At 37.5% G+C, this 26652-nt stretch overlaps 1 protein-coding gene across 1 annotated transcript; it reads left to right on the top strand.

Moving 5' to 3' along the window:
* Positions 1 to 1004: 1004 nt before the first annotated feature.
* LOC112053832 (trypsin alpha-3-like) lies at positions 1005 to 6666 on the top strand. The gene is made up of 5 exons (XM_052884021.1): positions 1005 to 1104; positions 2059 to 2242; positions 4877 to 5126; positions 5724 to 5897; positions 6520 to 6666. The coding sequence occupies exons 1-5, from the start codon at positions 1005 to 1007 to the stop codon at positions 6664 to 6666; spliced, it is 855 nt and encodes a 284-aa protein (XP_052739981.1).
* Positions 6667 to 26652: the final 19986 nt, after the last annotated feature.

The following is a 26652-nucleotide window of genomic DNA, read 5'->3' as shown; positions in this document are numbered from 1 at the left end:
GAAGTTAATTTCCATATTGTATACAACTTTCGCTGTAGGTAAATCAAAAGTGTCTCTTTTGTACTTTAAATTATTGTCAAATAAAGATATTTTTATCGGACTTAGTTGTAATGGAGGTCTGTGCAAACATAGTGACAGCATTTTCCCATCATAATTTACAGCATATATCCCCCATAACAGAGTCAGGCCTCCTTATAGGGGTTATGTTCCAATGCTGGTTGGTTTGATTAGGGTAATAACTAAGTATATTAAGTTCTATGTGATAATGACCGTAACCGGTAGCCTAACGTGCTCTTCGAGGCACGGGAGAGTAACACTACCAACTTCCCAACTGTGGGCTGAGAATATTTACTGACTTGGAAGAAAGCAAAGTTAAAAATTACATAGCCAGACCTCGCACGAAGGATACGTATATCGGTAACAGAAATACATCATCTGACAGACATCAATAACAGACAGACGGACAGACAGCGATGTCTTAATAGTAGGGACCATCGATCGTAGATCGTTAGATGGGCCTCAAAGCGTCCCGGAATTGTCATTAGTTTCACACATTGAGTACGTCATCACACGTAATACATTTCTCTTTATTCATGTTGTGGCTTGTGTTTTTACACTTCCAAAATGAACACGAAGGCTAAGGGATTAAAATGAAAAAAAACAGTAAATATTTTTCAAGTTCACATCCACTCACAGCATGCACTTGTTACGTACGTAAGATAAGATGCGCGTGTCGTCTTTGAGTAATGACATAAAATTGTGCGTTCTTTAGTATGGAGGGGCCCATCTAACGATTTATATCGATGGTGGGTCCCTACCATTACTACTAAGTTTTATCTTTTGGTACCCAACTTTGAAACCCAACTTTAAAGTGAAGTTGCAAATATTGATGTGTAAATGAAGGTAGTATAACTTGTAAAACAAGATAGGAATAAGAAAGCCTTTAAAAATCAAAGTTTTACACAGAAAAGGAAGTAATTTAAACAAAGTAATATGTGGGCGTAATGGAAAACTCTTATTATATCCTGTCAGACGCGGAAGGCAAGCAGAAGCTAGTAATCTCCGGGGAGCACGTGAGGATCGACGAGGCGCCGTACTACGCGGGTTTGTGGGGCTGTGGCGCGACCGTGCTGTCCGAGAGCTGGGTGCTGACTGTCGCGCATTGTGTCGATATCAATAATTGGGGGTATGCGTTCTATTTTTTTTTCTGCAAATACATATATACATACATACATATAATATATCTATGATGACAAAGAAAGATAGTGTTCACGAAGTCGATGTTTGAAGGTATCAACAGATGGGTTTTTTTTGAAAATGGTATCAGGTAGTGAGTTATATATAGGAAATAAGAAATACGGTCGAATTTGCGCAATCCGTATATAAATCGGATGCACAAATTCTGAAGTCGATCGAGTTTGTCGAGTAGCTCCTCTGTCGCATCTAAATAACAAACGTCAGCGTAGTCAAGAATAGGAAGGAGAAGGGATTGGGCAAGTAAGATTTTAGTACGTAAAGGAAGAAAATTTTGCAAACGCTTAAGGGAATGAAGCGAAAAATGGATCCGCCTACTAACCTCATTTATGTGGCCAGACCACGATAAGTTACAGTCAATTTTCAGCCCAAGATTTTTTGCTGTATTTGACAAGGGTATTGGTGTGCCGTCATATACTATAGGAGATAAATTTTTAAAATGAATACGACTCCGTAATTGTCGACCTCCTACAATCATGGCCTGCGACTTTCCAGGATTTACAAGTAGACCATGTGCATCAGCCCATTTCTTCACATTTTCCAAATCCACATTAACAATATCCACTGCCGAAACAAGATCCGTGACAGAAGCATGCCTATACAGTTGCAAGTCGTCTGCATAGAGGTGATAGTGAGAGGATATTACTTTGGTGAGTTGATTTATAAAAATGGAGAATAAGAGAGGAGACAGGACTCCACCTTGGGGTACGCCAGCCGAGATGTCTGCCCACTCAGAAAGAGTTTCATCAAAGCTGACTCTCTGCCGTCGGCCAAAAAGATACGACCTGAACCATTCAATTACAGGCGGTGAAAGGTTTAAAGAGTGGAGAATGCCGAGGAGAACATCAAAATCCACCGAGTTAAACGCATTGCTAAAATCAAGAAGTATGAGTACAGTCAGATTCTTGTTGTCCATAGCAATACGAATGTCCTCGGTGACCTTGAGAAGTGCGGTGGTGGTGCTGTGCATTGGACGAAAACCAGACTGGTATGAACTCAAAAGATTATTGTGACAAAGGAAGAAGGAGAGTTGTCTAAAAACGGCATTTTCTAAGATTTTTGAGATAATGGGCAATATAGAAATAGGTCGATAGTCCGAGAAAGAGGAAGGGTTAGATATTTTAGGTAAAGGGATAACATGGGCTAGCTTCCACGCGGTAGGAAAACATTTAGAGGTCAGGGAAAAATTTAGCACATGGCTGATAATTGGTGCTATAGCCTCACTGATGAGGCTAAGCATGTCTCGGCTTATGCCATCACACCCAACGGCTTTTGTGGAGATGTTGCGGATTGCTTTTTTAACTTCATCAACTGTGATATCCTGAAAGATGAAGTCATCGCAATTGTGAATGACACTAGCCAAATTTTGAAGAGTTTGGGATTTAGTTGTGGAAGGGATTTTGATTGGAGGGGTGGAAAAGTGTTTATTTAGGGAGTTAATGTCTACAGAAAGTTTGCAGGGAACAGATGATTTCCCAATTCCTTGAGAATTGAAAAACCTCCAGGATTGTGAAGATGAGGATTCTTTGATAAGGGAAAAAATATAACGGCGCTTCGCATCTCTGCACATCCTATTGCAGCGATTTCGCAATCTCTTATAGGCAGCTACATTGTCATCGCTGGGATACTTTTTACAAAGACCTTTTGCTTTGTTTCTTTTAGCCATGAGCTTTTTAATTGTCGGAGTAAGCCAAGGGGCCGGAAAATGTTTGACTCTTATACGTTTAATAGGTGCATGTGAGTCAAATAATCGTATAAGAGTCGAGCTAAGTATTCCAACCTTGTCATCTACAGACAATGCACTGTACAAAGGTGACCAGTCGAGTTTTGATACATCATCATTAAAAGAGGCAAGATCAATCCCCTTGTAATTCCGTCGCAGAATAATCTTACTTTTACGTCTAGGTAATGATAAATTATAACTTAAAAAAAGAAGGTCATGGTAAGAAAATGGAGCTGTTAATTGACCGTGGACAAGAACTTTATCAGGTTTGGAAACAACAATGAGGTCCAGTAGAGATGGAGTGCAATGCGGGGAAAAATGAGTAGCAGAAAGAGGTAGAATTTTCAGGTTCATTGAAGATATAATAGACTTCAATTGTAGAGATCGGTGGTAATTTTTCAATAAACAAGTATTTAAGTCTCCCATGATAATTATGTGTTCATAGGAAGGGCTCAAATCGTCGAGTATATTATCGAACTCATTAAAGTAATTAACATTCATAGAAGGACTGTAGACAACACCAAGAAGAACTTTGGTATGATGAGAGGAAATTTCTATAAATAGGTACTCAAAGTTCCCCGAGTAAGTACTAGAAGATTGAGTGATCACGGTAAAAGTGATGTTATCTTTGAGGTACATGCATACACCTCCTCCGCGTTTGCAGTTTCTGTCATTGCGAATTAGTGTAAAACCTGGAAGGGTGTATAGAGAAGTAAGAAGGGAAGGTTTTAGCCAGGATTCAGAGATCAGAATTCCATCCACCTGAACGTCACTAAAAGATGCGAGAAGATCAGAAAAATGTGCCGGAATACTCTGTGCGTTAATGTGTGCAAAATTGAGACAGTGAGAATTATTTACTAGGAGAGATTTCAGTTTGGCATCCAGCTCTCCTGTAGAACTATCACTATTGAACGATAAACTACTGGCAGCACTATGAAACTCTTCGTTGTCAGAAGAACAGGAAAAATAATCATCATTAATAATATCAGTAAAATCTATCATTCTTAATAAAATATATAATATCATATAAGCTAATAAACTAAAAAAATATAAAATACTTATAAATAAATAATTATATATTATTACTTATTTAAAAAATAATAATAATAATAATCAAAACTGCAAATTAATTAAAAAACATAAACTTCCTACACTGACTGGCAAGAGTCACAGGATAACAATAGTATAATGTAAAAAAAACAAATATATATATGTCGCAATCTTACGCAATCTTACGAACACAAAGTAAAAGAATGGATAATAAATTATACGAGTTAAGACAAACGCACTTTACACCGTAGACTGAGAAAGTCCGCGCTATACACTGCCGATTCAGAACGTGACCTACATGTCACTGTGACAGCGTTTTGGTATGACGTTAAAAATATTCTTTATTTCTTTTATGAAGAATGTCTGACTATCGCAGGCTTTTGTTCTATTGCTCTCTTGTAGGCCTATGATGCACACCACAATGTATCTCGATGTATAGAAAAATTACGACCAATAGCGGCGCAATCGAAAATAATACGCACCACCGCAACGAAAGAGAGAGTGATATCTTAACTCCGACGCCATTGGTTAATAATGTTTTTTTTCTTTATGAGACGCGTTGAAACCCTAACCAGTACTTACATATTCATGTAAAATATAGCTTTCTGTACTTTGTTATACAATACTATGTTATACTTTGGTTAAGGAGACCACGCACCAGCAAGCGCAGTGTATGACGCCCTAGATGGTCCGACGACATCAAGAAGGTAGTGAGAAGTGGCTGGATGAGGAAGGCAGAGGATCGTGTCTGGTGGCGTCTCTCAGAAAGGCCTATGTCCAGCAGTGGTCGAATACAGGCTTTTCATGATGTTATACTTTGTTATACTGTACTATGTTATAATTTTTCAGCCGCATAGATATCAAATACGTGTGGGTGGGTGGAGAAAGCTTCACCGACAGTCTGCGGGTTCCGTATACTAAAGTGATCATCTTCGAGGAGTATACAGATCTGTTCTCAAGCATCCCAGTACACGATATTGCACTTCTGAAGCTTCGCAAACGGTTGCGGTTCACGAAGAAGATACAACCGATCAAGCTACCGATGACAGGAACTTTACAAAACAAACAACTAATGGTCGTTGGTAGAGGAATAGACGAGGTAATTTACGAAAATATGTGTCCGTTTCCACCAATATTAAGCTAAGTAACGCGAGAAAGATGCACAGTTCGAGTTACTAGTATGCAATGTATCGATAGTAGAGAACGTATTCGAAGCTATAGCTTGGCAAATTCGTTCGCATCAAATCGCGCTTCCATAGCATGCATCCATAGCACGCATCCATAGCACGCATCCATAGCACGCATCCATATCACGCATCCATAGCACGCATCCATATCACGCATCCATAGCACGCATCCATAGCACGCATCCATACCACGCATCCATAGCACGCATCCATAGCACGCATCCATATCACGCATCCATAGCACGCATCCATAGCACGCATCCATATCACGCATCCATAGCACGCATCCATAGCACGCATCCATATCACGCATCCATAGCACGCATCCATAGCACGCATCCATAGCTCGCATCCATAGCACGCATCCATAGTACGCTTGTGTGTAATTAGCTTAGCTCTTACGCTCACGTAGTCAGTCAGTCAGAAGTGGCTAACGTTTGGCGTGAAATATTATTAGGTGTTACGGGTCTATATGTTATGTCTAACTTCACCTTATTTAATTGTTACAGACTGGAAGAGTATCGAAATATTTAAAGAAAGCTGACGTCATAGCTGTGTCGAATGAGGAATGCGTCAGTAGCTTACCCAAGGAATACCATTTCTTATTAAAATCGTATCTGAAGTTGTTAGATGTGACGAACGTTTGCGCCAAGAGCCCAAATAACAAATCCTCAGTGTGTCATGTAAGTAAATCGACATAATATTACCATCATCATTGTTATTTATTTATCTTTATGAATAGTTTAATGAAGATAAGTCAAAAATTGATTGATAAATAAGTTCATGTGACATTCAGGGATTCAGGTAAAGCTATTGCATAGCATTCTTCATCAACTTATGCAATTATAATTATTTATTTATTTTATATACATATGCAGTATTTTTTTTCTTGATATTAATTCAAGTTACACTTTTTGAGCGTGGTGATAAGAATCTTTTTTTTTCATTTATTAAATAAATAAGAAACACAAAAAGAAATTCACTTAAATATAACAACAAAAATAATAATTATATATGTATACAAAAATAAAAATTTTTTTACGTTCGAAATCTGGTTTAATAAGTTTTTCACACCACTTGTCCAGTTGAGTCGATATGATAACGTCGAAATACATATGTTAAACTGATACACGGCTTGGGTGTTAGGTTTCGTTACGGAATTTCTTGATTCGGTCCCTGCGCTCAAAGCCCGCGATAAAAGCTATGCAATAGCTTGATAAATATTGACTATATTTTCTGTTTAATGTGCAATAAATCATAGTATTTTCATATCATTATATCCTAGACGTCACTATTCTTCCTCAGGGAGACTCTGGCAGTCCGCTGGTGAGCGGTGACACGCTCGTAGGTTTGGTGTCGTTTGGACACGACGACTGCCGCGTGTCGCGACCAGCCTTCTACGTCAATGTCGCCACCTACGTGCCGTGGATTAGATTACACACTGGCTTATGATAGTCATTATAGATTTTGTTGCTCTCATATTAGTTTTAAATTCAAATTGGTATTCAAAGAAGATTGTCCATTACAGGCATTAAAAGATGATGCTCTTCTAGCCGGTTTGCCTAATCTAATTTTTGACATGTTGAATATTAAATCTCTCTCTCTCTCTCTCTTCTTAGCAGAATCTGCCTTCCGAACCGGTGGTAGAATCTTTACAAATAGTCAACTGACGTGTCAAAAGTGCTTGTAAACTAAGCCTACTTGAAATAAATGATTTTTGTTTTTTTTGTTTGAGATACCTTGTCATTTTAGGATTAACAGAACATGGTCAAAACGACATCTATAGGCCATTATTACATGTTGCATTTATTTTAGATAATAAATATTAATTTTGCTAAATTAAAACTAAATTCGTATATTTGAAAAATCAAAAATAGATAGTGAAAATAGTAACTTAGTAGTTTTATTACTTTACTAGCGGACGCCCGCGAGTTCGTCCGCGTGAAAGTCGTTGTAAACTTTCAACTACCCCTATCCTACCACTACCCTACCCCTACCCTACCCTACCTCTACCCTACTCATTAAGGCTGCATTTCTTTATTTAGTTTGTTTGTTTGATTGAACGCGCTAATCTCAGGAACTACTGGTCCGATTTGAAAAATTCTTTCAGTGTTAGATAGCCCATTTATCGAGGAAGGCTATAGGCTATATATTATCCCCGTATTCCTACGGGAACGGGAACCACGCGGGTGAAACCGCGAGGCGTCAGCTAGTAATCCATATAGCATGAATTAATATTCACGCGGGATGGTTTAGCGTATTTCTTGTATAACTTTGGTGTTTCTTTACCGATTTTTATGATTCTTTTTTTATTGAATAGGTAATAATGTTAACTTTTTTAGTTGGGGATGAGTGATGAGTGTTATAAACATAAGATTAGACAAATATAGTTAGAAAGCTCCGAACTGCTATGCTATCGGGAGTTACACGTGTTATTGTGAGTCAACCATAAAATATAGACATTTATGTGCTGTTGTGTTTTTATAGATATCTTTAAGGAGAATATTTCCGTCATACATGATTTCTATGTAACTTTAACGATTACGGCTGTACACGCGACGGAAGCCTAAAAAAATTGAGTAACTTCTCCCGTTTTCTCAACATTTCTCTTCACTGCTTTGCTCCTATTGACCGTAGCGTAATAAAAAGTATACTATAACCTGCCCAGGAGTATGTAGAATAATTGTACCAAGTTTCGTTAAAATCCGTCCAGTAGTTTTTGTTTCTATAAAGAACATACAGACAGACAGACAGACAGACAGACAGACAGACAAAAATTTTACTGATTGCATTTTTGGCATCAGTATCGATCACTAATCACCCCTTGATAGTTATTTTGGCAATATATTTCATGTACAGAATTGACCTCTCTACAGATTTCTTATAAGTATAGATATCAGTCTTATCAGCAAATTTATATGTGTACTAGCGGACGCCCGCGACTTCGTCTGCGTAAAATTCGATGTCAATTTTACTACTACCCCCTAACCTAACATAACCTACCCTACCCCTACCATACCCCTACCCTATCACTACCCCAACCCTACCACTGCCCCAACCCTACCCCTACCCTACCCCTACCTTACCTATACCCTACCCCAATCCTACCCGTACCCTCCCCGTACCCTATCCCTTTCCTACCCCTATCCCACCCGTACCCCTACCCCTACCCTGCCACTTCCCTATCCTACCCGTACCTCTACCCTACCACTACCCTACCTCTACCCCGACCCTACCACTACCCTAAACCTACCCTACCCCTACACTACCCCTACGCTTCCCTACCCGTACCCTAACCTACCCTGTAACTTCTCTATCTTACTCCTACCCTTAGCAAAATCGGTCCAGTCCTTCGAGAGTGGTGGTATGACTAAGAGAAATAGAGACTTCTATGCTAATAATATAAAGAGGTAAAGTTCGTGTGGTTGTAGGAGGTAATCTCTGGATCTACTGGACCGATTTGGAAAATTGTTTTACCAATAGAAAGCTACGTTATTTGCGAGTGTCCAAGGCTATGTTTGATCCCCATATTCACACGGGAACGGGAACTACGTAAATGAAAGCGCCGGGCGTCATATAGTGGAATTTCTGCGTCTTTTAGAAATTTTGTATTATCTCCGAAACTATTTAAGTAATTAACATACTGTAAAGGGCAAATCTTATCTCCATAACATCCTTGTGATTATTAAATAATTTATTTTGATAAGGATTTAAGTTAAGTAGCATAAATAATGACGCAAACCTAAGTATATAAAATTAATAATTTTTAAAACACAAAAGGTACTATATCTGCTAATGTATAGAAGATAGGTATATGGTGTCGCGGACTTTTTTGTAGAACTTTTAAAGATACATAAAGTCTCCATATATTAATTTCAATTTTACACAATAGTTAAGGCAGCGCATGCGAATAAGTCTGTATAAGAGGATTTTCAGTCCGACCTGTATGACAAAAACTGTGATAACTCGGCTAATATATATGATACCAATATAAAATATAACCTATAGCACTCCCCGATAATGTAGCATTCTACTGGTGAAAGAATTTTTAAAATCGGACCAGTAGTTCCGAAGATTACCCCATTTAAAAAATGTGACAAACTTACAAACTTACAAACTTTACCTCTTTATAATATTATTATAGATTATAGATTATAGATTATAGATTATAGACTACGTATGTATATCTTTTACAAAATTAAGTTAACACAAAACACTATAATTACACTTACTAAGTTTTAATTAATTTATATACACAACAATCGAAATAATACCATAAAACGAAATAATAACTAATTACACGAAATACGTATGACGAGAGTCGAAACGAAACGAATAAAATAAAATTACAAATTATTTATTTGAATTTAAAGTTTAAACCTGATTACCTGAACCTGGTCCTGAACCTAAACAAAGAAAGTACGACGTATCTAAATTCTAAACTATAAATTAAAACTTAAAGTATGTCTCTATTTCTCTAATCTCTATTTCAAAATCTAAAAAGAAATAGTGAAATACGTAAATATATACAGAGTCAGACAAACAGTACCTAGCTGTAGCTAACTTTAATTACCTACGTGGTACGTGCCTAGAAGTAGAACATAATCAGTAACAATTAACATCGACTTGCCAAAATCTAAGTAAATTTTTCACCACCAACATCAATGTATGAACAATCAATTTCGATCATCATGTAGTCGGCATAAATCTCCCTAGCGCCGTACAAAAATATGGTGTTTTTGCTCAACGCCATCTATTGGTAAATGGATAAAACGCCTACATAGAGTTTAGTAACCAAAAATGCTGATCCCTATAAAATACGTAGAAACCTATAGAGGAAGGTTCAACTTAATTTGGCGGTTGGCGCTTAAACATAAGCGGCATTCCGCCTTTTAGAAATTTTGTATTATCTCCGAAACTATTTAACTAATTAACATACTGTAAAGGGCAAATCTTATCTCCATAACATCCTTGTGATTATTAAATAATTTATTTTGATAAGGATTTAAGTTAAGTAGCATAAATAATGACGCAAACCTAAGTATATAAAATTAATAATTTTTAAAACACAAAAGGTACTATATCTGCTAATGTATAGAAGATAGGTATATGGTGTCGCGGACTTTTTTGTAGAACTTTTAAAGATACATAAAGCCTCCATACAATAATTTCAATTTTACACAATGGTTAAGGCAGCGCATGCGAATAAGTCTGCCTAAGAGGATTTTCGGTCCGACCTGTATGACAAAAACTGTGATAACTCGGCTAATATATATGATACCAATATAAAATATAGCCTATAGCACTCCCCGATAATGTAGCATTCTACTGGTGAAAGAATTTTTAAAATCGGACCAGTAGTTCCGAAGATTACCCCATTTAAAAAATGTGACAAACTTACAAACTTACAAACTTTACCTCTTTATAATATTAGTATAGATAACATATAAATTTGCTCATTACTAACGGTACTACTACGAGTATAATAGCAAAAAAGTTTATAAGTTTATAAGTATTTTATAGAACACTTTTGTTAAGGATATCAATATTATATATATACTTACTGTAATTTTCCATTTTTAGGTACAAGTATTTTTTTCATTAAAATAGGTATGCACGTATATATTTTTTAATTACATAATTGAAGTTGTATACTATGAGAGTAGATAAACAATATAACATTGTACAATAGCAATTTTTTAATTTTTATAACCCTAGTAAATGTCCCTTTAAAATATAGTCTCTTGGTCCCCCGGTGTCCATACTCCGTATAAAATATCGCGCTATAAACATCGAGCTTACACTCGCGCCGCGGCGGACACACATAAACATTGACCGAAAGAGATTGTAAGAGAAATCAATACTGAAAGGAGGAAATACACATCTATTTGTATTTTTTTATCGATTAATTCTTAGTTTATAATGATTTATTTATTTTGCTATCATCCGCGACGTGCAATTGCACGTTGCAGAGTCAACATCTCCTGAGGATGCTCCGGTTTCGGGGTGAAACGTACGTAGAGAGTATTTTGTCGGACCTGGGTGACGTTGTCGCATGGGTTCGTCGACTTTTCGCGGATGATAGCAAAATAAATAAATCATTATATAATCATGATGACCTTCCGCAAAGTAATGCCTGCTTCTATCCAATGATTAATTCTTAGTTTATATAGTTCTTAATTTAGTTATTATGATTTCGCCATGCCCGTCTGTCTGTACGCCCGTCCGAACGTTCGTTTGCCTGCGGCTTAGCACAGAGATGTACATTAAAAATGTAGACGAAGTTGTATAATAAAATTTTGAAAAAAAAAAAATTTAGGGTAGGTACTTCCTGGACCTGGTACCTTCTTCTATCACTTTACATGTGTAAAGTGATAGAAGGTCCGAATTAGAAATGATTCATCTGTTTAATGGGTGAAGAGTTGTTTTATGTCACATTTATTATTTTATAATCTTGCGAATAGGTTGCGTAAAAACGTCTTGGCCAAACGGTCTAGTTTGTTTTTAGTTTGGACTTGTACATATGTATTTTGTGGTTTGCCTGTTAGACTTCTAGAGGGATTCTTATTCTAAATCACTTTCTTTCACTTCTTTCTACAAGCGCGTCCATATACCTCATTATCATATGCCTATTTTAACCGCCACGGTCAACAAGGCTAGGGCTCTTCTTTATATTAGTAGGTATTATTGCAGAGTATGAGTATATCATAGAGTATGTATGTTATAGCTTGGCAAATAATAATATTCCCGATAGTCCGCGCGGCCGGGAGGGCAGTAGAGATGCCCCGAGCGCACGACTTCACACCCGCGTAGTCCTTTCCCCCATCGACGAAATTTCCAAGCTATTCACATGTGTTATAAGTTTTAATAAGTTAGGTACTTTTTGAACGTAAATCAAAATTGCGCATACTAAAGCATTTGCCCTATTTAGTAAGGCAAAGCCAGTCACTACGTTCGTCTTCCGAGAGAAATAACGTAGCTCTTTACCCGGATGAAGGAACTCCGCTATATTTTTGAAAGTGTTGAGCGCAGGATTAATAGTCTTGCAGCATTGTGACGGGCGCTGTGCGCTGTTCGCGGCTGCTTGCACTCCGGACTGAACCCTCGCATACTGAGGCGAGGCACAGAGCAGCTTTAATGCTACTCGTAATAGAAATACTTGCTTACACCTGACAGTTTCCTCATTGTAGTGAGAATACAAATACTTGCTTACACCTGACAGTTTCCTCATTGTAGTGAGAATACAAATACTTGCTTACACCTGACAGTTTCCTCATTGTAGTGAGAATACAAATACTTGCTTACACCTGACAGTTTCCTCATTGTAGTGAGAATACAAATACTTGCTTACACCTGACAGTTTCCTCATTGTAGTGAGAATACAAATACTTGCTTACACCTGACAGTTTCCTCATTGTAGTGAGAATACAAATACTTGCTTACACCTGACAGTTTCCTCATTGTAGTGAGAATACAAATACTTGCTTACACCTGACAGTTTCCTCATTGTAGTGAGAATACAAATACTTGCTTACACCTGACAGTTTCCTCATTGTAGTGAGAAGACTAACCTTTCATGCCCTTGAATTTCTCGCAAAGCTCAGGATTCTTTTTTTTTGCTAGTGATTTAATTTTAGAATACTACGCTGCACTCACATATAAAAACGTCCTCTCTGGCGTAGTTGGAAGTGCTGTGGTACTCAACAGAAATGTCCTGGGTTGGATTTCCAGTACGGGTCAATTTAGGATATTTTTATTTTTTAACTGATGCCGCGTGGTTTCACCCGCGAGGTTCCCATTCCCGTAGGAATACGTGAATAATATATAGCCTTAGCCTTCCTCGATAAATAGGCTATCTACACTGAAAGAATTTTTCAAATCGGACCAGTAGTTCCTGAGATTAGCGCGTTCAAACAAACAAACTCTTCAGCTTTATAATATTAGTATAGATTTTCTAAATTGACACATATCTGGTCTGGTGGTAAACATAGGCCGTTGCTAGTTACCACCCTACTGGCAAAGACGATTACCGCCAAGCGATTTAGCGTTTTGGTACATAGTAATGTATAAGCCGTTGGAGGGTTGGATAGAATAAACTTCTACCTTTTCCAACTATGCCCGCTTCTATCTTATATTGTATCGTCACTTACCATCAGGTGAAGTCGCTGTCAAGAGCTAACTTGTCATTGATTAAAAAAAAACACAATTTTGCTGCATTGCATAACAATTAAGTAATACTTACTATAGTAATACTTTTCACCTCAACATACGTATATTACGTCATAATTATTCCACGCCTCTGTCCCCACTCAGTCTGCGGGCGTCACCAGAAAGCTTTCCCGGCCAGTGTTCTCAAGGAGCCGCGTTACCATGCGGGGCACGTCGGTAGCGAATTTACGGACGATTCATTCGTATTGGATTATTAGGCATTGATCCCTTTAAAATTTCTCAGCTAATTCGCTTTGCGTCGCAGACGAGACGCCATTTTGTCGAACGGGAAAATAATGGCGGGCGGAATTAGACGCTGGACGAATGTTAATTTTGCCGCCTTTTTATTATGATATTTGAGGAATGTTGACCAGTAAGCCGCTCTTTTTTATCGCACGGCGAAAATTCAAGTAGGCTTTATTGTTATGATCTATTGCTGGGCATAAGCCTTTTCTAAGGATTTCCAAACACCACAATTTTGTGCCGCCTGCATCCAGCGGTACCTTGTTACTATTAACATAAACTGACTAACTGAAATAAACTAATAACTGAATATAAATCCAAATTAATACCATAAAGAGGTAAGATTTATTTTTGTTTGCTTGTTTAAACTTTTTAAACAAGCAAATCACTCAAATGATTTTATAAATACTTTCACCAAAGAAAAAATCTTTATTAGAGAGAAATCTACATTACAACTAACTAAAATTAAAAAGGGAAGAACAATAAAATACTAAAAAATAACAACGTGAGAATTAAAAACTAAAAACAAAATTTCATAGTTATATCATAAATTACTACAAAGGTATTTACAAATTTTCGCAATTCTTATACAGTATTATTTACCTTTAAGAAGGAAAACTCCGCCACATGGTGTTGGAATTCGATCTGCTTTTAGAAGATTAGAAAGTTACATCTTCACCGAGTAACATACACTATATTTTAACTCAATATTACCAACTACAGGAAAGGAAACTACGTAGGTGAAACTCGGGCATCTACTACGTACACATATTTAATTAATTATCTTCTAGTGGAATGGTAGCCTTACTGTTTTTCTATAGCGCACAAAAAAAAAATCCTCAGAATCGCCATTTCTCGACTCTTTTCTGATAGAAATATGAAATGAGCACAAAAAAATATTTTTAATTAAATGCTTTTTATGTTCCGCATTTAAATTATTCAATGCTCTGTGGTTGTATAAAAAAAGTAAATGCAGATTCTATTCTGGCTCGGGCTAATTTGAGCTCTAATCGAGAAAGAAGGTAGGTGTGTATTTAGTTTTCGGAAGACTAGAACTTAAAAAATGTTTTGCCTCAAAAATATTGACGTAGTAACATGCACAGATTAAAGAATAATAGCCAGATAGAGCGCACGGAACACGACGGTGTCGTAGCCGTTCCAAATACAATATTCAAAAGCTCAGTTTAATAAAAAAAAATAAAAAAAAAATAAGAAAAATCGTTCATTCGTCTTTTTTTTTATTCTTTACAAGTTAGTCCTTGACTACAAGCTCACCTGATGGTAAGTGATGATGCAGTCTAAGATGGAAGCGGGCTAACTTGTTAGGAGGAGGATGAAAATCCACACCCCTTTTCGGTTTCTACACGGCATCGTACCGGAACGCTAAATCGCTAAATCGCGCTACGTCTTTGTCGGTAGGGTGGTAACTAGCCACAGCCGAAACCAGCCAAATTTATCGTCAATTCGTTATTTTCAATATTCTTCAAGAAAACTGGCGTCTTATGTTTTTTAAATATTTTAAAAACTGTTTACAAAAACTAAATAAATAAGATGGAGTAGTTTTTTATTGTGGTTAATGTTAAATTTTGAAATAAAAATTATGAAAAAAGTTTCTATATTCAGATGTCAATGAGACGCGTGAGTTTTGTTTATTTTTTTCTGGGTTTCACCGGCTTCATCGCACTGTTTGTATAGACTCATTCTGGATCATTCTTTATTCTGTGGGTACATGCAACAAATTCAAGCTGTGGTTTTCGTCAAGCAATTTGTGTGCGAACTAATATCTTGCGTTGTGTACGTGACTCTTGCTTGTTCCAGAGTTGAAATGATTCCTGCGCGAGACTGAAAATATATAAGAATTAATTTCTTCACAACACACGCTCTGTATGCGACGTAGGGAAGGGAATGGTGCGTATTTTTATCGTGTAAATAAATCACAGTCAGTCACAGCAAAATTATATTGACTCAATTTTGCTTCAGTATCTATTGCGTTGAGATTTCATGTACTTATGAGCCTATATGTCGCCGGGGAAGCTTGGCTCACTGAGGGCTCTATGGCCTCAGACCTAATAGTTGTCATGTTTGCTCTGTGGTTATTTCGAATCGACTTGTTATCTAGTGGTCTGATCATTTTGCAGTCAAAATACTATTCCGTTTTGATTTAATTAATAATTAGTCTCTCAAGTAATGATGACAGGTGACAGCAGTAGAAAAGAAACTCTTTAGGTTCTGTGTTGAGATTTTGCTGTCGTAATGGTCAGCAAAATCTACGTTAATTAATTTAATAAATTTAGAATCAAGTTTTCATGTAATTAGGTTTTGATTATTTACTCTTGAAGTAATTAAGATTGTAAAACGTTACCACCATAACGAACGTGGCGGCGATCGACCAATAGGAGATCACGTAACTCTCATCCAATGGCATCGCGTCCCAAATGGCGCGTACGCGTGTACTGTCACTGTGTATTCACTCTAGTGAGGCATCCTGCCTCCGTCTGTCTCCGTAGTCTGTTGATTTAGTAATTCAGTTCTAATCGCGTTTTTAAGATGGAATAATCGTCTTCTACTTGTTAAGTATAGTGAAATAGTGAAATGTTAAGTAGTGTTAATACGAAAAGGAAAGTGATTAGTGACTTGGGCTATTAATTGGTTCAATTCTTTGTTGAGCAGCTTGAGGCGTCATGCTGCTTGTCGCGTTAGTGATTTTGTTCGATAATGTTTCGTGATGACGTAATTATTGATCTTAAATTGTTTACTGTGGGCATGGAGAGCACGTCGGGCAGGGTTGGTGAGTGTTTACTAGTATTAAAAGGCGCCTTTAAACCACAACCTTGGTCACAAGTCCAGGGACTTGCTCGATGTACTTCCTCTACCACAACTACCAGGGTACAATAGTAAAATTAAGAGTAGTTTATTGTGTAAGCGATTAGTGAGGTTAAGCATAGCATACCTATTGTAATTGGCAGAGCCGATGACCAAGGTTAGGTCAGCGGTTCTGTCCATATTTTTATTAATGACTCTACAATTTTTACGACATCAGAAGTGGTATCGCTCCAGCGATCCCTTTCTGCCGGTCAATCTGTACCAAATCCTGACATTGACAATGAAAGTGCAACTTAATTTGAAATTTGTGAAATCCCTGATGAAATTAATTTTATTTGATAACTACCCTCAGTTTTTCTTGTGGTAACTTAGTTGGACTTAAAACCGTAAAATAGTTTTGACAATTTAATATTGATGCGTCATTGAGTTGAATCGGCAATGGTTGCCGTGATGCCCGTGTCGCCATATCGCATCCAAATAAATAATGTAATAACGTAAAAGACAAAGAGAAAAGAAAAAGAAAAAAAAGAAAAAGAAAAAAAAAGGAAAAAATAAAGAAAAAAAAAAAAAAAAGGAAATTGAGAAATGTTCATTACGTTGCAAACTTATTACGTTACTTTTAAAATTTATCGTTTGCAAACGTTATGCGTTTGCGAGTCGAGTACTTTTAGTTAAAAACCGCGACGGTTTGAGCCGAGTGTGCGAATCTTTTACCGATAATTTCAAAATAGATATTGCGTTTACGTGGCGTACGGCATTTTCCTTAGTTAGATTGCGTCTCTTACTTTTCATTTAATTCAGATTGTACCAAGGGTTTACTTTAAGAACTTCTCCGCCTCTTTACATCCCCAAAATAAATTATTGATGATGGAAGACAATTCCTCAGAAGCTTCCAAGACTTATTGTGACAGGCATTGCAACGAACTACACATAGTGACTCCAGGTAACGAAATACTATCTTCGGTTATTTGCAATGCTCTTTTTACTGTAAAGTACATACAATATTTGGTATAGCTTCGTTAACACTTCTTGTATGTAGTCAAAATTGTGTAGTACCTAAACTTCTTAATCTAGTTAACTTTGACAGTAGGGTCATCGATATAGAAGCCCTGCATGTTTACATCCAAAGTAGAATGGCCGAGGCGGTGGTAAAAAAAAAACCACTATTAGTAAGTACACTACTTGGTTTTAATTAAAAACAACCAAACGTCGCTTCACCTTTGTTTAGCAATCCTTATAGTGAAGTACACAGAGTGCTCAAGAGCGGTATATGGTCGTCATTGGAGGCCTTGCAGGGTAACAGATAACCAATTGAGGCGACCTGCTCGCCCTGGTGATCTTCTGGCGGCCGTACCGCCTCTGGTATCAACGGTGTCAAACGTCTAACGCCACTACAGCCGCGCAGCCCGCTACTACTTCTGCAGTCGTTGCAGCCTGCGGCTATTGCGACCGCTGGAGCTGGCGTGCTGCCTGTGTCGTCTACTACATCGACCACTGCGTGGACTATTTATTCCCGGTGAATATAGTTTCAATTATTTTAACATTTACACAAACATCATCACAAACACTTTAAAAGAAAGAGTAATGAGAATACTTATAATTTTACTTATTGGCGGCGTGGAGTCGTTTATAACTAATAAAAGATGCCATGTGGCACTCAAAGGACACAGCATCGACCTTCCCAAACTCCCCTATAGCCTTCTACGTGGATCTATCTCACCTGATTCCCTACCTATACTACACACCACGTTATAACTGTATTCATATGAAAATTATGAGCAGTGTCTACGTGTACACTTAAAACACAACATACTTACTTATTTTATAATTATAATATTTATCTGTTGTCGCGTGGAGCGAGCAGTGTCAATATAAATTATAATTACCTGTTGTCGCGTGGAGCGAGCAGTGTACATTTGAATCATTAGCTGTTGTCGCGTGTAGCAAGCGTCAATATGAAATAAACTTATAAATATTCTCTTTCTCAACATTCATAGCAAGTTTGTGTTGTCACACGTCTTATAGTTCAGCCTTGTCACGTTCAGCCAAGATAACTAAACATTTTAATTTTAGATACTATAGTTCAGTCTTGTTTAAGGTAACTAACTATTCGAAAAACACAAGTTTCTAGATTCAAACAAAGCCTAGGTTAATTGTGAAAGTACCTAGCTTCAGAATTTTTTTTTTTTTTTATTTACAGAAAAGAACTGGAGGCGCTGCAGAGCACGCACCGCACGTCAGTATGGCCGTGTCGCCGGGGAAGCTTGGCTCACTGAGGGCTCTATGGCCTCAGACCTAATAGTTGTCATGTTTGCTCTGTGGTTATTTCGAATCGACTTGTTATCTAGTGGTCTGATCATTTTGCAGTCAAAATACTATTCCGTTTTGATTTAATTAATAATTAGTCTCTCAAGTAATGATGACAGGTGACAGCAGTAGAAAAGAAACTCTTTAGGTTCTGTGTTGAGATTTTGCTGTCGTAATGGTCAGCAAAATCTACGTTAATTAATTTAATAAATTTAGAATCAAGTTTTCATGTAATTAGGTTTTGATTATTTACTCTTGAAGTAATTAAGATTGTAAAACGTTACCACCATAACGAACGTGGCGGCGATCGACCAATAGGAGATCACGTAACTCTCATCCAATGGCATCGCGTCCCAAATGGCGCGTACGCGTGTACTGTCACTGTGTATTCACTCTAGTGAGGCATCCTGCCTCCGTCTGTCTCCGTAGTCTGTTGATTTAGTAATTCAGTTCTAATCGCGTTTTTAAGATGGAATAATCGTCTTCTACTTGTTAAGTATAGTGAAATAGTGAAATGTTAAGTAGTGTTAATACGAAAAGGAAAGTGATTAGTGACTTGGGCTATTAATTGGTTCAATTCTTTGTTGAGCAGCTTGAGGCGTCATGCTGCTTGTCGCGTTAGTGATTTTGTTCGATAATGTTTCGTGATGACGTAATTATTGATCTTAAATTGTTTACTGTGGGCATGGAGAGCACGTCGGGCAGGGTTGGTGAGTGTTTACTAGTATTAAAAGGCGCCTTTAAACCACAACCTTGGTCACAAGTCCAGGGACTTGCTCGATGTACTTCCTCTACCACAACTACCAGGGTACAATAGTAAAATTAAGAGTAGTTTATTGTGTAAGCGATTAGTGAGGTTAAGCATAGCATACCTATTGTAATTGGCAGAGCCGATGACCAAGGTTAGGTCAGCGGTTCTGTCCATATTTTTATTAATGACTCTACAATTTTTACGACATATATATTATCATCGGATCGCAATATATAGTTAATCATCGGAAGATTGGATTTTGAAATTTGATTCATTCATCACGCTCCTCCAATGATAGTCGGTGGGCTGACATCTAGTAGGTGTTTGCTTTATAAAAGATGCTCAGAGTAATAATGAGTGGCTCAGTAAAGATCTCTAAGGTTATGATAAGGACTGGGACTGATGGCTTAACGTTCCTACTAAAGAATATATACTCCAAGGAGAAGAAGTGAATTTACATACACGAAAACGATGTACATAGCAGCGATACGATTTCCGCAAACGAAATATTTTAGAACTAAAGTCAGCGGCAATTTTAAATGGAGATTTTTGTTTTTTTTTTTTCATCGAGGTTTAATAAAACACTTACTTACTTTTAAAATAATTTAAGAAACTAATTGAGGAAAACAGAAAATGAAAAAAGACAAAATTGTTTTTCTACTGTTACCCGGGATCGAACTCATGACTATTTTAACGTACCTCGGTAATACGCCATTAGACCAAATGATAATGTAGAACTTAGTTAAAATTTCGGCGATGATCTAAGCTTTTAGCTTAGCGGTTAGCCTAGCCTATTAGGTATATATTTATTTATAGATATAGACAAAGCTACCATAAAAAACAGGTTAGTTATCTCATAGTTTTTGATAAACACTTACAAATTTTGCTATATGATTATAGAAAAAAATATATAAATCAATCGCACTTCAATATTATAAAGGCGAAAGTTTGTGTATAAGTGTGTATGTTTGTTCCTCCTTTACTGCGTCTACTGAAGTACTCTGGAGTAAGACATAGGCTGCCTTTCATTCCGAAAAAATCTTAGGTTCCCGCGGGATTTGTGAAAAACTGAATTATATGCAGGCCAAATCGCAAGCGTCCGCTAGTAAAAAAAATTGTCATATTTACATCGATAGTGACACACTCCATCCCTATACACCCCAACTGTTAATGTGCTCGCGAACAGCGTTAGTGTTTAATTAAAAGTTGTTTTGCGTTCTGCGGGGCGACGGGGGTCTGGGGCCTGAGGTCTGGGTGCGGTTGACATTCTCTTATAAATCTTAACATGTAACTTTCAGTCACGACTTATAAACTTAGATTTATTATACTCAGAATCGTCCTTACTCGTATTGTAATCTGAGGCGGGCCTTACGGGATATGAGACGATTATTTTGGCATTCCATGGATTCACCGTGCGGGTGCCGGGTCCATCGTGTGGCAGAGAGAAAAAATCCGAGCAGATCCCGGACTTGTGACGGATGGGTGTAGGGTTAAGGACGTCCTTGACAGTTGACTCCGCTCGTGTTGTTCTCCCGCATTGGCCTATCTAGGATGATTTCCTGGGGTGGGCCTGGGGTAGGCCTACACATCACTGAACAGAGTCGACACTCTATATAAAAATTTTGTTAGCAATATTCGTTGACGCAGACCTTTGAAACGGCTCGACTTATTTATTATTTTTTCTTTGTATCTAGGGTAGGAACAGGTATCAGAACAGAACTGTTTTTTTTTTTTATTTATTGACAAGTTAACCATTTGCTGCGATATCAACACGACAAATCGCTAACAAGTCACTTGAGCAAGAAATTTTACAATCCTTATCTCAATAACCTTAGGTAATAGGTATATATTATGGTGTTGTGACAGAAGTAGTCTAAATTAAGATATGTTCAAAAGTTCGTTATTACTGGTGGACGTTCGCGACATTAAAGCAACATAATTATTGGCTAAATAAAGCCCATGTGTTGTTTATTACCTTACTCTATCTACCAGTGTATGTCCCACTAAATTAGGTTCAGCCGTTCTTATGATTAGCCCGGACAGACAGACAGGTATTAATTTCGTTTATTTGAAATCACACACAGATGGTTCAATTTGATTTATATGTTGTATGTATGTATTTTTAATGATATCTAGTTTTGAATTCGGTGTCAACACAACATTCTAAATAGTAGCATAAAGTACCCGACCGGGGGAGTCCTCTGGAAACAGCAACTAATTAACACAAGCGTCTTGCATAAGTTGCTAACTTTGTTGCGCTATCTAGAATTCATAGGCCATTGCCGCGGATTGCCGCGAGGATCAGGTGGATAGTTACCTTTAATATGATTAGGTGCATGCTTCACTGTGTTGGGTTTTCACCATTAATTAATAATAGTTAATATACAATATCACTACATACTACCACCCTAAATAAACAAATAAATAAATAAGCCGTTTGTTCCATATCTAAATTTACATATCTAAATTACATTTCAAAAGTTGTTATTAGTCTGTTAGCAAGTTTTCTTAAATTATGTTAGTAATATTAGTTAGTAAGTTCTTATTAAATATGGACCCCTGAAAGGGTAAAGGCCTCCTCCATCTTCTTCCACAACTCCCTGTCTTTGCCAGATTTCATCCATTCGTTTCCGGCTATCTGAATGATATCATCAGCCCACCGTCGGATTGGTCTTCCTACATTTCTTTTTCTACTACCACCCTACCCACCCACTTTTAATTATGAGTTTAAGAAATCTCCGGGAATTTCAATATTAGTGAAACGTTGAAGTAACTTTAATTTTTGTAGTGTCCACTAATTACATAACCGTGTCTTAAAGGTCCAGAAACTTAAAACATAATTTTTTGAAGTCAGTCAAAAATAGGCCAAATTGTTAGATGTATGTCTTAATAAACTTAGGTATTTCACTATAGCCACTATTTATAACCCATATTTGGAATACTTACTGTGTTCTTATTCTCAAAGGTCACATATTACGTAAAACAATGTCCAAAAGGTCCAGAAACAAATTATTTTTTTAAATCAGTCAAAAATTAGTTAATATTGTGAAATATACTCCTGAATAAACGTATTTCTAAACCAACTATAACCAATATTTATTACCCACATTTGGCACATAGTGTAATAATTCTCAAAGGTCATAAAATATCTACGTAATAGTGTCCCGAAGGTCCAGAAACAAACGCAATTTTTTAAATCAGTCAAAAATTAGTCTATATTGTAAAATATATACCATAATAAACGTATTTCTAAACCAACTATAACCAATATTTATTACCCACATTTGGCACATCGTGTCCTAATTCTCAAAGGTCACATAATACGTAACAGTGTCCCAAAGGTCCAGGGGCTGAGCGTTCAAGGTCCGGCCCGTGTTGGACGTGTTCCAGGATATCAACGTGTACTTGACATGTATAATGCTATGCCCAGACATTTGGCAATGTCACCGGTTGCGGACGATGTAAATTACCAATACATCCAATGGATCGGAGATGGTTGGTAATATATTATGTATAGCTTTGGATTTCTGTATGTTGAAAACTAGACAGTAAAAGTAAAATTTTTGACGGCCTCCGTGGCGCAGTGGTATGCGCAGTGAATTTACAAGACGGAGGTCCTGGGGCTCGATCCCCGGCTGGGCCGATTGAGGTTTTCTTAATTGTTCCAGGTTTGGCTGGTTGGAGGCTTCGGCCGTGGCTAGTTACCACTCTACCGACACGTACCGCCAAGCGATTTAGGGTTCCGGTACGATGTCGTGTAGAAACCGAAAAGGGTGTGGATTTTCATCCTCCTCCTTACAAGTTTGCCAGCTTACATCTTTAGATTGTATCATTACTTACCATCAGGTGAGACTGTAAATAATAAAAAAAAATCTTCTCTAACGGGAAAATTTGTTTTGAATGTAGGTATAGTCTGGCAAGTTTGTTGATAACACATCCATGATATGCGGGCGACAGGAGGAAAGACTGCGCGGGTGTGAAATCGTGGGTGTGGGGAAAAACATCGGGAGTTACGAATGAAGTTGCCAAGCTATAGTATACATTTTAAATGTTGTGTGACCAAAAAAACGAGCTATGCTCAGAATATCGCTGCGTGATCGAATCAGAAATGAGGAGATCCGCAGAAGAACCAAAGTACATACCTCAACGAGTCGCGAAGCTGAAATGGTAATGGGCGGGGCACATAGTTCGAAGAGCCGATGACCGTTTGGGTCCCAAGTTGCTGGAATAGCGACCTTGCAATAGGAAACGCAGTGTTGGTCGACCCCCCCACCAGGTAGACTTACGACATCAAGTGAGTCGCAGGAGTCGAAACAAAGATACATACGTTAAAATTATATCACTTTAATATTCGTAGTTAAAAACATTGTACAAACAAACACAAAAATAAGAACTTTTCAATTTGGAAGTCAATTAATAGTAAATTTCTACTGCACACGGCAATTGAATTTTAATTGAGACAGAATTTGAACATTTGTGCCGCAGTTGCAGGCATATTGGGGTTATATTCCCACACAATCGGCTAGCTTTGTTCGCTCATAATGGAGCGCGCGCGTACAAAGAAAATGTTTAAATTAAAAGTGAGCGCTGGTTTTTCAATTACTGTCCACTGCATAATGTGGATATCAAAAAGAAATATATTGAAATGATCGTTTTTGTTCAACTTTTTACAAATATGTTTGGAGTGATATTCGTTCATGTGTACGTAGCGTATTAAGCGTTACCGAAAAGTGTTACCCTTTTCTGCGTATCTTTCAGTTTTGTTCAGATTTGTTCATTATAAGTTGGCCCTTGATTACAACCTCACCTGATGGTAAGTGATGATGCAGTCTAAGATGGAAGCGGGCTAACTTGTTAGGAGGAGGAAGACAATCCACACCCATTTTGGTTTCTACACGACATCGTACCGGAACGCTAAATCGTGGTATGTCTTTGCTGGTAGGGTGGTAAATAGCCACGGCCGAAGCCTCCCACCAGCCAGACCTGGACAAATTAAGAAAATCTCAGTCTGCCCAGCCGGGATCGAACCCAGGACCTCAGTCTTTTATATCCACCGCACATACCACTGCGCCACGGAGGCCGTCAAAAAGATTGTGTGTAATATTTAATAGCATAAGTGTAAAAGTAAATGGAATGAAAATACATATTAAAGGGTTTCTACAATAAATGGCTTAGTTTATTCGAACAAGCACGTTTAAAACGTCAGGATTGTCGGGATTATTCTGTTTGTATTGAAGTTACCTGTTCATTAATTACCAACCCATATTCGGCTCACTGCTGAGCTCGAGTCTCCTTTCAGAATGAGAGGGGTTAGCCTATTAGTCCACCACGCTGGCCCAATGCGGATTGGCAGAATGCACACACGCAGAGAATTAAGAAAACTCTCAGGTATGCAGGTTTCATCACGAAGTTTTCTTTCACCGTTTGAGACACATGACATTTAATTTCTTAAAATGCACACAACTTAAAAGTTGGAGGTGCATGACCGGATTTTAACCCACACCCTCCGGAATCGCAGGCAGTGGTCATATTATTCACTGGGCTATCACGGCTCCCTAGACTATCACGGCAGTTACCTGTTAAAGGCAGATTTTATTGAGAAGTCCGTAGCAGTTGATCTTTTCAAATAATCATCATTCAAAATCGGTTTTATAAAAAACTAGGTGCCTATAGTCTGGCAAGTCGTTGATGACATGGGATTGTCATCAACGAACATGATATGCGGGCAACGGGGGGAAAGACTGCGCGGGTGTGATATCGTGCGTGCGGGGAAGTGTGGTGCATCAGTCGTGGGTTTTCCGGCACACGCGGTCCATCGGGAGTGTTACGAAAGAAGTTGCCAAGTTATAAAGCATTAGCTTAAGCGTTTTCGCTGGTCTGTGGTACCTACGTATATAAAGACGCCGAAGCGAAGCCACGGGTAATTTCAAGGAAGAATAATAACGTGGAATCTGTAGTCTTACTTCCTTAATCCTTTTGGAAGTCGTTAACGGACTGAACGATAGAAATAAATGGCGTTTCCTAAGACTCATCAAGTGAATTTAATTTTTGCTGTTATTATGGATTCGTTAAATTCTACCGTCGCCCTAAAGTAGTCTTTAACGACCTTCAGAGTGGTAGTTAAGGCCGGCTTGTTGGGATTATTATGCGTATTATGGTTAAATTAAAGCTGCCTTCGATGATCTGTCGAGCGCAGATTCTGTTTTGCTACAGAAAATTTTCGGTTTGATTCCCAGTTGAGATCAATGTAGGTTTTTCTATATTAGCTCAGTTTTTGTCTGTCATATATGAAATGTCGATTTTTCAAATTCAAATTCAAAATTATATATTTCAAGTAGGCTCAGTTTACAAGCACTTTTGACACGTCAGTTGATTATTTGAAAAGATTCTACCATCGGTTCAGAAGACAGGTTTCGACAATAGCTTGATTTTTCAATAAGCCCCTCCTCTAAAAGACCAAACAAAAATATTATAGTTATTCAAATTGACCAAATAGTCCTTGAGTTCTAGCACGACTAACGAACTAATTGTATCATGTATTTTGAATGACTACAAAATTAACAAAATTGAAAATAATTTTTATTTCATCCCAAAATCAAGCAATGACGTCAAATTGTATATAAAGCACTAGCTTATTGAATGGTAGAGTTTATTAAATTTAAAGCAACATTTCCATGTCCAACCATTAATTAGAATGTCACAAATTTGGATACAAAATATACAGATAACGAATGTTTAAGGGCTTGCCTTTTACGTTATGTACTGAAATATAAATTGATAGTAATAAAATCTTTTTAACAAAAAAATTTAACCGACTTCAAAATCACAAAAAGCGAAAAATAACATCGTATGTGCTACCTTCTGATCACTATGAAGGCGGTTAACATTTGATTTTTTTACGATTACTTATTTTACGATACGATTTTCATGAAAATTAAATGGAAATTGAATGGGAAAAAAATTTTAAAGTTGGTTAAGAAATGACAAAGTTATGTGGTCACAATGTAACAAAGTATGTTACAAACATACTTGTTACATTGTGACCACCAAAACAATTAGACGCTTATATTTTTTTAAGTCGGTTAGTGAAAGAAATTCATCATTGG

The sequence above is a fragment of the Bicyclus anynana genome, chromosome 10 (genome assembly GCF_947172395.1).
Source record: "Bicyclus anynana chromosome 10, ilBicAnyn1.1, whole genome shotgun sequence".
NCBI lineage: Eukaryota > Metazoa > Arthropoda > Insecta > Lepidoptera > Nymphalidae > Bicyclus > Bicyclus anynana.
Note: the sequence above shows the minus strand (reverse complement) of the source record. Positions and strands in the feature narration are given on the sequence as shown.

Bases quoted from the DNA above. Each gene is read 5' to 3' on its own strand.
- LOC112053832 (XM_052884021.1), top strand. From the start codon at position 1,005: ATGGAAAACTCTTATTATATCCTGTCAGACGCGGAAGGCAAGCAGAAG. The intron at 2,243-4,876 runs GTATGAACTCAA...ATAATTTTTCAG, and splicing joins ATTGGACGAAAACCAGACTG to CCGCATAGATATCAAATACG. The intron at 5,127-5,723 runs GTAATTTACGAA...TAATTGTTACAG, and splicing joins TTGGTAGAGGAATAGACGAG to ACTGGAAGAGTATCGAAATA.